Source organism: Anabrus simplex, chromosome 7 (assembly GCF_040414725.1).
Source record: "Anabrus simplex isolate iqAnaSimp1 chromosome 7, ASM4041472v1, whole genome shotgun sequence".
NCBI classification, from domain to species: Eukaryota; Metazoa; Arthropoda; class Insecta; order Orthoptera; family Tettigoniidae; genus Anabrus; species Anabrus simplex.
In genome coordinates this window covers 159149935-159166196 of record NC_090271.1, presented here as the reverse complement: position 1 = coordinate 159166196, position 16262 = coordinate 159149935, and the positions used below count along the sequence as shown (strand labels likewise).

General features: G+C 38.6%; 1 protein-coding gene across 1 annotated transcript in view; it reads right to left on the bottom strand.

Moving 5' to 3' along the window:
* Csl4 (exosome component 1 Csl4) overlaps window positions 1-16262 on the bottom strand; it is a 120840-nt gene that overhangs the window by 97101 nt on the left and 7477 nt on the right. Inside the window, exon 2 of the mRNA XM_067151402.2 lies at window positions 4635-4750. Coding sequence (XP_067007503.1) covers window positions 4635-4750 — 116 coding nt within the window. The remainder of the gene's footprint in view (window positions 1-4634; window positions 4751-16262) is intronic.

Genomic DNA, 16262 nt, shown 5'->3' with positions numbered 1-16262 from the left:
ACAATCAGGTTGGAGAGTTTTCATTATAATGGTAGACATCAGTCACCACCTGCCTTTTTACATCCTCAGAAAGACTGTCTTAGTGGTTTTTCCCAACTGAAATGAACATACATAACAATGACGTCAGTAGGAATGGCGCGATTAAAAGCAATGCTTTCATATGAAATACTCGATCAAATGAAACACCACACATTTTCTCACTTTTAACGAACAGGACTACACTGCTGTTCTAACAGTCCAAAGTTCCAGAGCTGGAATGACCAAGCCGCAGACAGCCGTGATTCGTGAACACCCTTTGTCTTTTTTTCAGTGGGGAGAGGTTCGAATAGTGGAGACTCCCAGGGCAAAAACTATGCCCTTTTACAAATCTGTTTCCTAGGAGTAACTGATGAGTTGGAAAATATCAATTCACTACACTGGCGGCGGAAAAATCTGACTCTGAGGCAAATTTTTCCTCCAAGCCAGAGGAGAAACCCCCTCTTCACTGATAATTTGGAATAAAATGTATGTAGAATTTAATAAAAGTGAAGAGGAAGAAGGTTTTCTTAAGAAACGGCTCTTTACAGAGTTGAATTTTGAGTTATTTAGTGAATTGTGGTGCTAGAATTTGGAATAGGCCTACAATGTTATTCTACACCAGGTACTACTACTACTACTACTACTACTACTACTACTACTACTACTACGTCAGCCTCTGCCTTAGACTGCTCATTCAAAACTGCGTCAGAGTACGGATCGAATAACTGGAATACTATGAAGAACCAGTGTGTTACGTACCAGCTGCATCAGAAAATGTTCGAACCAGAGGAATTGCATGCTAAAGGAGAAAATTTTCTATCTCCCCGGCTATTTCCTGCCAATATTCAGTCAGGTTGTTATACTCGGTACGCAGGAGTAATCCCATCTATCGGATATGAGATTCTGCATATGTGAAAAATGACATCACAACAAACAACGGTCATAATGTTATTGTTGATCAATGTTATGCGTTTTCGATATTGTAGGCCTTCACATTTAGTTTATTCCGACTCTGAAATACCACTCATCATAGTCGGTATGGTAAAACTGAATAAAACATAAATGATCGAACATTGTATTCTCTGTAACTTTTGTTATGTAGTACGTTTTGATAGGACCAAAGACATAGGTACTTAAAAATTAAATTTTAGGCGCCTTCCCCTAAACTACAATTTCATCCAGGGTGAATAAAATGGTTCACAGCTTAGACTGTAGTTTCTTATTCCCCAACTCTATATATCGATTTTCATTAAATTCTGTTAACCCATTTTCTCGTGGCTCGGCATTGATATGGACTTAGCAACAAAAATACAAATTCATGAATATCTGTTATCACAGCCGGTATGGAGAAAATTTATAAGACATAAATGGTCGGAAATGTAATTCTATATAACTTTGGTTATGTAGTATTTATCGGTATGACCACTAATAATATAAATATTTGAGAATTAAATTTTAGGCCTTCCCCTAAACTACCATTTCATTCAGCGTGGATAAAATGATTTATAGCCTAGATTGTAGTGGCTCATTCTCCGACTTTGTATACCAGTTTTCAATGAGATAGGACCTCTAATGATATTAAATTTTAGGCCTTCCACTAAACTAACATTTCACACAGCGTGAATAAAATTATTTATTGTGTAGATTGTAGCTACTTATTCCCTGACTTTGCATACCAATTTTTATTAAAATAGGACCACAAATAACACAAATATTTGAAAATTAAATTTTAGGCCTTGCCCTAAACTACCATTTCTATCAGTGTGAATAAAATTATTTATGGCTTAGATTGTAGCGACTTATTCCCTGACTTTGCATACTGATTTTCACTACATTCTCTTTAACCGTTTTCTAGTGATGCCTGTACATACAGACAGACAAGACAGTAATTATGGAAAAGTAAAAAGCGCATTTCCTTGTTAATGTGGACATGACCGATACAGAAATACCATTCTTTTCAAAATCTGAGCAATGTACAGACAAAACTCGTTATTTTATATACATAGATGGCAATATGAAGCACACGGCTACATCTTACATTTTAAGAACAATTTACTCAGGTAAGAAAATCTCCATAGTTGCTGCTAACATTAAGGTTGATTAGTTATGGTAATATTTTGTTATTTTAATATGTAACTATTGACTAGTTGGCAGCAGTGATGAGCCATACTTTAGGTAGCCACATTTGCTTTTTAGGTACCAACGTTACACGGTAGCAAGTATACAACTGGAGACATTAACCTCTATATCGTAGAGAAAAGATCCAAATACCTCGCTAGAAAAGCTAAGGAACTGAAACTGTGGGTGAGCAATGAGATAGCTTGGATCAACACAATATTTTCATTCTTTTCTCTTTATGCTCGTGCGCGCACACTCTCTCTCTCTCTCTCTACCCACGTGCCTAACAACTGAGTTTCACATGATCAGAGCCTTAAGCCCGGTCTCCCCTATCTTTCCTGGCACCTACTTCATCCTCCTTTTTCTCCCTCTCATGACAGTGTTCCGCCCCCTTTTTCTCCTCTTGTGATCATGTTCTACTTCCCTTTTCCTCTCCTCTACTCTACATTTCCCTTTCCTGCCCTTACTTTTCCTTCTACCTCTCTCCTCCCCTTCAACAGTTCCTCATTCCCCATTTTCTCTCTGCTATTCTACCTGCAGTGATTAATACTGATTTCTCACCAATCCATGTCCTGACTTCTGCCTATGAATTGAGCCCTTTGTTCTCAATTTCCTTCCCCTTACAACATTAGCCCACCTGTCTTCTACAACTTCCACCTTTCCTTCCCGTTCCTTTTGTACACCTACTTTTCTGTTATAATATCAGGTCTTTACAATTCCTTACCACCTTTAAAGGTACATAACTGTCTTCACGTTCTCAACAATTGCTTTAAACCTAACCCATAAGCTGTTTGCATTTTTATTTACCATTTTCCACTGATTAAAATTACTTTTTAAAACCTTCCTCATGCCTGTTTATCAACCAACCATTCTACCTGCCAAAATTTTTGAGGGAGACCTACCTTCATTCCTGTCCTCTGTAAGAATCCCAGCTATCTCCCTCAAACTCTCCAACTCTTCCCTCATATATCTTAATAACCATTCACAACAACAGCCCCTATGCCTGCATTCTTTAGCTATTCTTTATGGAAAAATGGAAAACCATCAAAAATAAAATAACATATTCTGTGAATACATAAATCATACATAAGGAAAGAAATACTGTTTAAGCTACTACACAATGATCACACAACAATAAAGCAAGCAATATACTAACTAATAAAGTAACTGCACTAATATACTGTACTACTTAGGTTTTACACAACAGTAAAGCAAGCAAGCATTATCTAACAAAAAACTTCCCTACAATTCTAAATTGCACTCACAGAGTATCTTAATTTCAAAAAGTTAACGAAAATAACAGAAATGTAGTTAAAACTAAATACCGTACTTAGTCAGATTATTATTATTATTATTATTATTATTATTATTATTATTATTATTATTATTAATATTATAATATTATTTTTATTTTTCCTACTACATGTAAGCTACTGGCATTAAAAAAAGGATAGATTGTCAAAAGTAAAAAGAACTGGGTTAAGAAACAGTGGCTTTTCAGTTTCATACAAAAATGCTACAGTTAACGGCACTGCAGGTGCAGAGAAAAGCAATATAGGAATCTCACGGTTTAAAGCAAGCAAAGATGTTCATGAAGATGAACAAACTTTCTCTTCGAAAAAGGATATCTGTATGCCAACAACTGCTGACGGAACATACCAAAAAGTGGTATAACTCCATCAGTATTATAGATTCAAAATTAAATTTGCACGTTTTACCTTCCCCTATATTTGAGGTTAAAAACTGCTTTAAAAAAAGCAGAATAATTATGCAAGCAGTAATAAAAAAATTTCCATGATCTATTGGAAGAAAAAGTCTTATAATTTTCATGGTGTTGGGAATATATCTAGCTTAAAAATTGAACAAAATCCAAATTTTTATAAATCAATATCTAGAGATTCTACTTAAAACAAAATTTTACAAGATTAACATTCATTACAATTCATGAAGTAATGTTCCAATTTTTAGAATTCATGCTTAGTAAATACTTATAAAATTGATAAAATTTCTATATTGATTTTTTCACCTGAATGGGTTTCCTAATAAATGTCGTCCGCCCTGAAAATGGTTTTCTGTGGTTTCCCATTTCAACAACAGGCAAATGCTGGGGCTGTACCTCAATTGAGGCCATGGCTGCTTCCTTCCCACTCCTAGCCCTTTCCTATCCCATTATCACCATAAGACCTATCTGTGTCGGTGCGACGTAAAGCAAATTGTAAAAAAAGTTTTTACGCCCCACTAACTACTTTTCAGGTTTTTAGAGATGCCGGAATTTAGACCCGCAGGAGTTTTATTATGTGCCAGTAAATCTACAGACATGAGGCCGACGTATTTGAGTACCTTCAAATACCACCAGACCGAGTCAGGATCAAACCTGCCAAGTTGGGGTTAGAAGGCCGGCAGTAGGCCTACCTCAACTGTCTGAGCCACTCACCCTGGCTGGAGCATTAACTTACTGCAAACTAAGAACAAAAACAAACAAAATAACATCATAATACCTCTTCTGCCTTTTTAATATTCACAATTCCAGCAAGAGTAGAGTAGATATAGCCACCTCTCTCATATGTTCCAGTTCCTGAAATAGTTTGCTTGTCTGCCAAGCATAGCCGCTGACCTGAAAAGATAAACAGGTAGCAATTAGGAATAATTGTACAAATAGTCTACACTTATTATTACAGTACAAAGTAGATATTTACAAATACTATTTACTGATATGTGTGTACATTCGAGTTAGGACTGCTAATTCTAACACACAAATTTTCATTGCTAACATGTACATTTCTTGACACAAAATCTGATCAGCTGAAATTTCCTTAAGTCCCAACTACAAGCAAGATCGAAATTAAGGAGCATATTTTCACAAAATTTCTTAGCTAGTTAAGACTCTGAGGTTTATCTACATTTTACCAATAAATGTGTGCAAGTCTATGCTTCCAGAATGAGTTTACATAGCAACTTTCTCTACAAATTGTCTTAAATGCTGCTTGTCACTTCTTTTTTTTTTTTTTTGCAATAATCGCACATCCTTTGTGAGTGAACACGTGGCGCGTCAGTGCTCTAGCTGCAGGAGTGTGGTAGTGATGACTCTTTATTGTTGTTCCCACGTAGTGATTTGTGACAATGGAAAAAGCTGAGATTCGAGCAGGGATTAAATACTTTGTAAAGAAAGGTATGAAAGCAAAGGAAATTCATGCTGACTTTCAGAACACACTGGGGGACTCTGCTCCTTCATTTTCAACTGTTGCCAAGTGGATCAGCGAGTTTAAATTTGGTCGGGAGAGCTTGGATGATGATCCGCGTAGTGGACAGCCAAAAAGTGTTACGACCCCAGAATTTATCGCAAAAGTGCATAAAATGGTCATGGAGGATCGTCGACTGAAAGTGCGGGAGATTGCTGAAGCTGTAGGGATGTCTTCTGAACGGGTATATTATATAGCAATGTGATTAACAGATCATCATATTCCTAGTTATTTGCACTGGTGCAAGACCCGCTGCTCAGCATACCAATCACCACTTAGTTCTGTCCAGTACATAGTCAAGATCTAGATGAGCATAGCACATGCCTTCTCTATTAAAAAACCATGGATAAGACAATAAAATACCTTACTTAATGTATCACACTACCTGTTGGTAGAGGCATTTTATACCACCAATAAGGATTCTACAAGGCCGTCCCTAATACGGGAAAAAGGCACATTTTTGCAACTGCCCTTAACATGATAGATTTCAGAGGTATTTGCTCCACTGACATGCCCCCATCCACCTGAAAAAGCTTCTCCAACTACAGCCATTGGCTTCTTCAGGGTGCTACCATCCATCACTTGGTATAGAGTCACTGGCTGTATGCTTTCCTCCACTGCCATAGCAGGACGACTCTGGGCAGACAAAAAGTGTATGATGGATAAATGTAGGTTAAAGATCGAGACAAAAAATATTTTATTACAAAAGACCACAGTGCGAGATGCTGTATACAATGATGATGCTACCGAGCAATTGGCCATGTGGTTTGAGTCATGTAGCTATCAGCTTGCATTCAGGAGATAGTGGGTTTGAACCCCACTGTCGGCAGCCTTGAAGATGGTTTTCCTTTGTTTCCCATTATCACACCATGCAAATGTTGAAGGTGTACCTTAATTAAGACCACGGTCGCTTCCTTCTTCCATATAAGATCATTCAGTTTTGTGTCGGGAAATGTAGCACAACTGGATTGGTTCTAAAGACTATCTATAATAATAAAAACAAAAAAAATAGAGAGAGTGAGAAAGAGAGAGTGTGTGTGTGCGCGCGCGCGCGCACGTGACAAATTCTATGACACGCAGAGATCTGAAATGTTTAACATAGGCGTATTGTTTGATGAATATTTATACAGGTAAAAACCCGTTTTCATTAATTATTTATACTACTTTTAATAATTTTTAAAATTTATTTATTTATTTATTTCTTCTTCTTAGGACGTACTCTCCCTACGAAGGTTGGTGATCGAATTGATTATGATAACTCTCAAAACAGCGGCTCGAAAGATTCCAATGGAAGTTTGTCCATACCAATGGTGCAGGTCTTTAAGCCACAAATTTCTCAGTCTCCCCATAGATCGTTTTCCTTAAATTTTCCTCTCAATAATGAGTTGGAGAAGTTCATATCTTTCACCTCTCATGAGGTGCCCGATGTACCTGGCAGGTCTGAAGAGGGTTTTCCGTGATTTACCATTCCTTTCTTCAAAACCATATGGAAGGACAGGGAAAACAGCATTGCAACATACAAACTCCGAGCTTATTTACCCGAAATTCATTTCATTCACTAAAATGTCAGACTACGAGAATTTCACTATACCAGCAATAAAACGTGAACTGTGTTTTCTTTCAACTTACTTAATCTTATACTTTATTATTTTATTCTGGAAACATATAATACATAAGATAAATAAACAAAGAATAGTAAACTGAGTGAGTTGGCTGTGCGGTTAGGGGGCACACAGCTGTGAGCTTACTTCAGGAAATAGTGGGTTCGAACCCCACTGTCAGCAGGTCTGAAGATGGTTTTCCGTGATTTTCACACCAGGCAACTGCTGAGGCTGTACCTTAATTAACACCATGGCCACTTCCTTCGAACAATCAATCGTCACCATAAGACCCATCTGTGTCAGTGTGATGTAAGGCCAATTTTGTAAAAAAAAGGATTTGTAATGCATTTATCAGTCAAGATGCCCTTTTAAGTCCATGGCAGAGGAAGCTATTTTCATTCAGTCCATGATATCCAGAATTGTCTGTAAGTGTGCGATACCCAGCCAAATCTACGGGGCACAGAGATCTGAAATTTTTAACATGCGTGGGCATAGCATTTCACCGATCACTCATGGCTGTGACAAAGAGCAATTTTTGCTCGAAGATGTGAAGCTGTTAGTGTCATTAGCAAGCAAATTTTACAAGTTCTACGCATTTACAAGTCTACTGACATCACATGTAATACAGATGAGGCTGTCAACTACACGACAGTACTTTTGAACAACTTGGAGTCAAGTCACCCGGAGTAACCTCAACATCTTCGAGTAAACGATTGTGGCACTGATTATCCTTCTCAGGTATATGAATCCTCCTTCCCTCTGCAATGGGACACGACTCTCAGTCAAGAAACTGATGCCGAATATTGTTGAAGCCACCATCAGGATTGGGCATACCACAGATGAAGTAGTATTCATTCCTCAGTTTCAAGTCATCCCCTCAGATATACCGTTTCAATTTATAAGTTTGCAATTCCCTGTTTGTTTGAGTTTCACGATGTGCATAAAAAAGACACAAGGGCAGTCGCTGAGAGTTGTAGGACTCAATCTTCAAAAACGGTGCTTCTCCCATGGTAAACTGTACTTGGGTTGTTTAAGAGTCGAAAGGCAAACACACTAAATATATCAGCTTCAAATGGAAGGACACTTAATACAGTTTATCTGGAAGCTCTATAAGGAAACTATTTTTTATATCTTTTATCTTGTTTTATATTGTTTTAATATCACTTGTGCCATTCACCAATCCGGTATCTCAAGCATTAAAAGTAACAATATAATAAGAATAATGCATTTCATGCAATTCATGTGAAAACGATGTGCGTTAATTAGTATATTTTTCTTTTGCTTTTAAATAAACGGTTCAGAGACATCTAATGCGGTTCAATTAATAAACGTGAGCAAAGCAGCGGGCACAGTTATCTGTATTGCTAGATAAAATTGTTCTTTATGCTATCATTTACCAGTGAACACAATTAAAATTTGATGCCAACTGATAGCTCTGAGATTCAATATAACAACCCTGTACCTAACAAACTGAACTACCCCGCTAAGAGGATTGGGCCATAAAACACAGAATACACATTGAACGTTGTGTAGAAATTGTACAGAAATTTTTTATTTGTGTCCTGTGCTGAGACGACAATGTGCCTAGAAAGATAAACTGGAAATGTCTAGATGGTATAGGTGTGCCAAACTTCCTGATTGATAAAGTAAAGTTGCTCTATCAAAAATGTTTTAGCTGTGTCCAAGTAGAGGATGGAAGATCAGATTGATCTGAAACCAAAGGTGGTGTCCTGCAGGGAAATGCCTTGTCACCACTCCTGTTCATCGTCATGGATCAGATAACAAAATCAATCAAGAACATTGCAAAGAGCCTAACACTCTAATATTTGCAGATGATGCTCTGATCTGGGGAGAAAATGAAACAGAAGTATAGGAGAAACGAAATCTTTGGAATGGCAAGTTTAAAGAATATGGACTAAACATCAGTAACTACTGAAATGACTATCAACAGGAAAGAGACAGATTCAAACATTTTCCTGGTGGGAACTCTGTTACAATCTGTTTCTAACTTCAAATACCTTAGAAGTATCATTTAAGATAACACATTAAACCAAGAAATTCATAATAGGACTCAAAAAGCTTCTCAATTTTATTTTCGAGTGAGAAATCTACTCTGGGATGATAAAATACCCCAGAAAGCAAAACTGACCATGCTTCATACCTACTTCATTCCAATTCTCCCCTATGGACTTGCCAACGGCCGTAGCAGTGTTGAAACCCCGGATCCCGTGAGATCTCCGAAGTTAAGCAACATAGGGTGTTGTCAAGATTTGGATGGGTTGCCACGCGCTGTTGGTGGGGGGTAAGGGAATGGAGGAGCGGAAAGGAACTGGCCACCCTATCACATGTAAACTCTGGCTCAGGCACACCTCTGCGGAGGTTACGACCTGCCTTCGGGCAGAATACACCTTTACCTTACCTATGGACTTGAAAAATTACCCTGCATAACAACAGAAATGAAATTCATCAGAACAATGAACCAAAAGACCAGGAGAGATAAGATTAGAAATGAAGCAAACTGGAAGGAGGCTGGCATCAAAATACCCATTACTGAGTTAGTAGGAAGATGCACGCTACAATGGTTTGGACATGTTATGAGGATGTACATGGAAAACAAAGTCAGCAAGATAAATGTTAAGTGGGAGGACATAAAGGAATAGAAAGTGTACTGTGACAGGGAGAAGTGGCGAATGCTTGTACACTCCACCCAGGAAACTGGAGGTGGAAAATGATGATGATGATTCTCTTAGTTCACTAAGGTTTAGAGTAGTGAAGATAACCACATTCAGTGTCTGCTTGAAAGTATTTTAGTGGATCAGAAGTAAGAGAGAGCATGCATGCAATGCAACGCAAACTCGTGTCCTCATCCCAAGGTGGTGTAGCTCTTTTCAGGCACACCCCCATTGGAGGTGAGCTGCATGTATCATTTAAACCATATATCAGGCCTCATGCCATTCTTAAATTTCTGGCAGTACCGGGAATCGAACCCGGGCCCCTGAGGACGGCAGCTAATAACACTAACCGTTATGCTACGGAGGCGGATATGCATGCGATGATGATGATGATGATGATAATAATAATAATAATAATAATAATAATAATAATACATATACCACACACTGAAACTTAAAAGATGAATCTAATTTGACAAGTACAGAACAAGGAAATATGTTTAGATCCAATCAAACTTTGCCCTCTGCATGTCCTATAAAATATATATTTTATATATTAGAAGGAAACAACTTTATTAAAAAATAAATGATGATGTAGAGTGTGATAACAGTAGTGCCAGACCTGCAGCTTAGATCCTTTCCAATGGAACAAATATGACCTAGGCCAACATAGGTCGATGGTAGAGAAACCGACGTGAAATCAGGAGTTGTGGGTTCGGATCCCACTGATGTCCGGTTGGCCATTTTTGTTCTGTATTAACATCTCTTCAACACGTTCTATATGTACGTAACCTGATCTGATAGGTTGAAAGTCAATTTCAATTGTTTTGGTCTTCATATAAATCCATTCCACTGCATGATTTTAAAATCATTAGCCTTGCTTCTGGATGGGTAGTCTAAATATGAAGTTTGGCTGAAATATATTCAACTATAATGTGAGAAAACATTATATAACTGTTTTATTCTTCATATAAATCTCCAGTCTATAAAGTGATTATGAAATTAACAGTTTCTTAAAACCTGCTCCTGGATAGACAATTTCAATTTGAAATTTGTCTGAGAATTATATTAAGCCATTTGACCAGAATAATGAAACAGATACGGAAGCTAAAAACCACTAATATGGTTTTGAGTTAAACTGAAGTAGATAAATATCCCCCCCAAAAAATGAATGTACAGACAGTGCAACCTTACAATTATATTTGTATAGATAAGGCCCTTTAAGGGAAATTCCACCTTAAATTCTCCACATGCAGATGAGGGGTCTTGTCTACTCAAAGGTTTCTGAGAGGTATTCTGACAGGACCTCCTCATGTTTCTGGTAGGGCTACCCAAGATGGGTAAGTTAAAGGTGATGGACCAGAGCAAAATTTTTCTGCCTTAGAGTTTTGATAAAAGGCAATCAAAGGTTAAAGGAAAAGACTTTGACAGAAAATTTTCAGTTGTGATAGGCTCAGCAACTGGATTAATGTAAAAGAGCTTTCAATAATAAACTGAACCTTGGGTGGAAATCAAAGACGCCACGATACAGACCATTTCTGTTGTAGAAGTCCAAAACAAATAATGTTAAGCAGAATTAGGTGAAGAAACTAACTGGATCGTCAGCTGCAACTCGTATCCGAGTAAACATACCCTTCTGAAATTTATATTTTCACACTCACTATATTCTGTGAACATGTTTCATATGCCTTTGCAGAAACATTTTGGCGCCATAGTGTACGATTCTCAGCAAGCGTATCCCAGGATTGAGTGTTAATTCCAGCTCTTTTCATAGTACACCCTTTGTCAGAAAAGTTCTGGGACAAGTGTGTTGTATTTTTTATGTTGAAATGCTAACAAAGGGACAAATGTTGGTTTTATGTTACCTGGTATGCATACGTTCCGAGATGGCCTTGGCCATGTTTCCACGCACACGCACTAGGTGGCAGGACTGTGCTTAGCAACACTCTGCTTGGTTTAATGACGGTGACACAATAGAAGTTGACTGTAAGCAAAGAGTGAACATTAAATTTTGTGTTAAGCATGGGAAAACTTCTAGTGAAACATGGACAATGATTACACAATCATATGGAGGTGATGCACTGTCATGAAGTTGTGTGTTTGAGTGACATAAAAGGCTTGTGGAAGGCAGAGATTCAGTGTCATACGATCCCAGAACTAGCTACCCGTCTACAGCACATACCGATGCAAATGTGGAGCATGTAAGGCGGTTACTGCAAGAAGACCGTCGTGTAACTGTGCGTGCGATATCAGAACTTAATTTGAATTGTAATGTGTGTCATATGATTTTACGCGATGATTTAGGGAAGCAGAAACTGAATGCAAAACTCGTCCCACATACCCTAACAGACGACCAGAAAGAGGAAAGACGAAGAATTTCTGAGGAACTACTGGATAGAGCCAGACATGATCCCACATTTCCAACAAAGATTATTGCTAGGGATGAAAGTTGGTGTTAACAGTATGATCCCTACACAAAGCATCAAAGTGCAGCATGGCAGAGTCCTGGATCACCAGCCTCGAAAAAAGCCAAATGGCAATCTTCGAGAACAAAGACAATGATGATCACATTCTTTGACAGTAAAGGGTTAGTTCACCATAAGTACGTTCCACCAGGTGAAAGAGCAAACCAAACTCTTGACATCGAAGTCTAGAAATGTTTGCGACAAGCAATTTGATGTTGCCGCCCTGATTTTGACGTTGCCACCCTGATTTCAATGTTGCGCTGCTTTACCCATTACTGAGTATCTGGCCATACATTCTGTCACTGTCGTCCCACATACATCATATTAGCCCAAACCTGTGGCCTTGCAATTTTTTCTTGTTTCCACAAAGGAAATTGTGACTGAAAGGAAAACTTCATCAAGATATCACAGACATCCAACGGGCTGTGACACATGAGCTTACAAGCATCATAGCTGACAATTTCTCTGCTTGCTTACAAGACCTCCAGAAACGTTGGCAATTGTGTATACATAGCCAAGGAGACTACGACAGAAGCTAAGATAATTTTTTGGTAAGTGAAAAATGAAAATCCACAGCCTGTTTCCAGTCATTCGACCGGGTCAAGGATGGAATGAATGAAGCCCCCATCTAGCGGCGAGGATAGGAATTGTGCTGGCTGCCGAAGTCTGCCGCACTCCTCTGGGGCAATGATTAGTGAATGACAGATGAAATGAAATGATATTGGAGAGTGTTGCTGTAATTAAATATGACAGGGAAAACTGGAGTACCCAGAGAAAAATCTGTACAAATATTCTATTTTTTTACGAACTCAGTCCTGAAACTTTTCTGACATAGGTTGTATGCTTTAGCTGATCCTTGAAACACCTGAAAGGGGCTCCATGAAGTCTTGTAATGGAGCAGAGTTCACCATACAGGGGTTGACGAGGAAGCCTGATTTCACTCACGCAATGGACATGCCCTGTCCATCTGAGACGGTGGATAATGATGGTAGCCTCAATGCTTATATGATGCGCTCTCTCAAGAACTGCAAGGTTGGTGACACGGTCCTCCCATTTGAATTTCAAGATGGATCTAAGGTTTTGCGAATGGAAGCGCACTACCTTTTTAATATCCTGACGGTAGAGGGTCCAAGTTTCACAACTATAAAGCAGTATTGATATGAGAACAGCATGGTAAAACATGATCTTGGTATGCAATGTAAGGTCCTTATTCATGAAGACAAGACGGGATAAACGTCCAAATGCTGAGTGGGCAGTACCAATTTTAGAGAAATGAATTTCATCCACATCTTGTGAGCAGTTAGTATTTGTTGAGAGGATACTTCCTAGATATAAAAAATGGTCGACCTGCTCCAGTGGAGTATCCGCAATGGAAATATTGAAAGCTGGGAGGTTCGACCCAGGTGCACGCTGTGTAAGTACATTGGTTTCCTGAACATTAATGGAGAAACTAAAATGATCGCAAGCACTCTTGAAACAACTCCTCAGGTGTGAGCATCATCTGCATATTACAATTCCATAATGGAGGAAATCTTAGTAAGCTTTTGGGAGTGAAGTCTCGCCAGACTGAACAGTCCCCCAATGAAGCGATATCTGACCTTTACACCTTGGTTGTCTGTAGATGTTCCATATAGCATGGCAGCTAGATAAAGAGCGAAGAATGATGGAGCAAGTACACATCCTTGTTTCAATCCAAGAGTGATTGGAAATGGATCAGATATAATATTTTGATGAATGATTTGCCCAGACATGTTATCTTGAAGAGACTTGACCAGATCTACAAAATGCAGTGAACAACCAGTGTTTCAGTACTGCCCACATAGCTGGTCTCGGAACTGAGTTGAAAGCCTTTTCCAGGTCATAGAACATTAGGTATGAAGGAGTCTGTTGATCTCTGTATTTTTCCTGGATTTGCCTTACACAAAAGACAATATTTGTTGTTCCTCTGGACGTTCAAAAACTTTCAAAAATCTTCAATCATCACAAGCTTTTCACTTTCATTATCTGTGGCTTCTGTGTGATGCTTGGTAGATATCATGGTGACCACTTTCCCTTTTCTGGGAATGTATGAAAGTAAGGTGTTTTGCGCCGAGAAACCGTATATTGAAGATGAAACTGCCTTTTCTTTTGTATTCACAAAGGAGGGGTGGGGGGTGGGGGGGATCTCTCTTTTATTTTTTTTTAAATCACCAACATACGTCACATTCATTTTACAGATTTTGTCACACAACTCGACTGACGTACACCAACTGTCTCCTGTTACACTGTATCTGGTATTTGCCATTGGCTCCATCACCCTCTTTACAATTTATGTTGTTAACAACAATGTACTGTTAGAAGATCTGCAACTACGTGCAGCTTGTTTCCAAGCATATACTTTAGCATTCAGACAATAACGAGTCTTCAAATCACACAGAATAAAAACTTTTAACCCATATTATCCTGGTTTAAAGGGAATACAAACCCGAAATCTGCATTTACCTCGAAATTTTGCCTGCATTTCATCCAGTTACATTTTCTCCAACACAGTAATTTATTTGAGAATTCTGGATGAACTGTTTGAATAACCAAGATATGTGAGCTATTTTGTCACTTTTCTTGTGCTCTTCTCTGTTTGATTTATCATCAAATCTCAATGTACTGAGTAAAAAATAGTACTCTTTTATGGGTCACAACTGCTCTGAAAACGTCCTACCATCAGCTGCCCAAAGAGCAACTATATCCTCATTGCGTGATTTGAACATACCCCACAAATAAGCCAAATCAATCAAAGCTTTCATTTACATAGCATCTGTTTCTTGAGTATATGACTGCTGCCTGGACTATGGTGCCCACCTCCTAATTTCTTCGTTAGTCTGAATAATTACTTCGTCAATCAGCTGGTCAGTAAAGAGCAAAGACCACATGTTTTCGGGAGATGGAGATGTTGCTTATAATGGCGTATAATGTTATGCTGAGGTGTTCTTCCACCAACAGCAGGAGTGCTGACCCCTTTGAAACGGTCTTTGCCATAGAAATATTTTATATACCCACTACCATATTCTTCAGTCTCACTCGCACATTCTTCTGAACATGTCTCATGATCACTTATTTAAAGTTCACTAGTATCACTAATGTCACCACTATCATTCACAGGTTCATACAGCAGTGCATGAATAGTGCCCTCGTCATTTGTGATTTCTGAAGTAGCCATCGATAATAACTCGATTTGTGACACTAATGGAACACATGAGTACACAGGACCCAACTTGGATTACCACAGCCAAATAAAGAAACTCAGTGAACCAACAATGCAAGCATCTGACTCAATAATGAGATGTAGGAGAGTAGCGGGAACTGTTTAACAGGGTAGGCAACTGTTGAAGAGTAATTTCCAAACAAATTCCTGCAAGGATCTTGAGACCCAAGTGTTCCAGTTATGGGTTAAGATCGCTAGGTACTTCGCAGAGGATAAGAGTATGAAGTATGATTTTAAGATGTAGGCTTTCACTTTGAATCAATTCCAGAGGAATGTTATGTGGGCCACGAGCTTTGCCAGGTTTCAGTTTACTGAGAGCAGCATTGAATTCCTTGAATGTTGGTGGGAAAGCTATTCATGGCTGTTGGGGATGTAGAGACACATCATCGAGAAAGTCTACAGCAGCCTTTGAACTCCAATTGAGAAGAGTGGAGAAATGTTTTATCCATTGCTTTAGGATTTCTTGACTATCAATGATAGTAGTAGCATTACCAGCAGCTTTCAGTGTTGTGGAAATTCATGGCAGTGGATCTAAGTTTAGATGTATCAAACCTGCCTGGACGGGGTTTGAAAATGCCTGGGTGGTTTCCGGCGAATACTGATCCTAGTTCGAGAGAATAGTAATTTGTGATCTGTCCAGCAATCGTCAACATTTCTAGCTGACCTGCGTATAAGGACATCCTTCTTATCACACTGTTGAGTGGTGATGTAATCAAGGATAAGTCGATACTTAGAGCAAGGGTGCACCCATGTGGTCTTGAAGCGACTAGGTAGGCGCAACTGCGTATTTGTTATGAAAAGTTGATGTTCAGTACATAAACTGAGAAGCAGCAATCCCTTGGTATTGCAACTACCGAATCCATTTGCCCATCACATTTTCCCATAGCAGACAATCCTTCCCAACTCTAGCA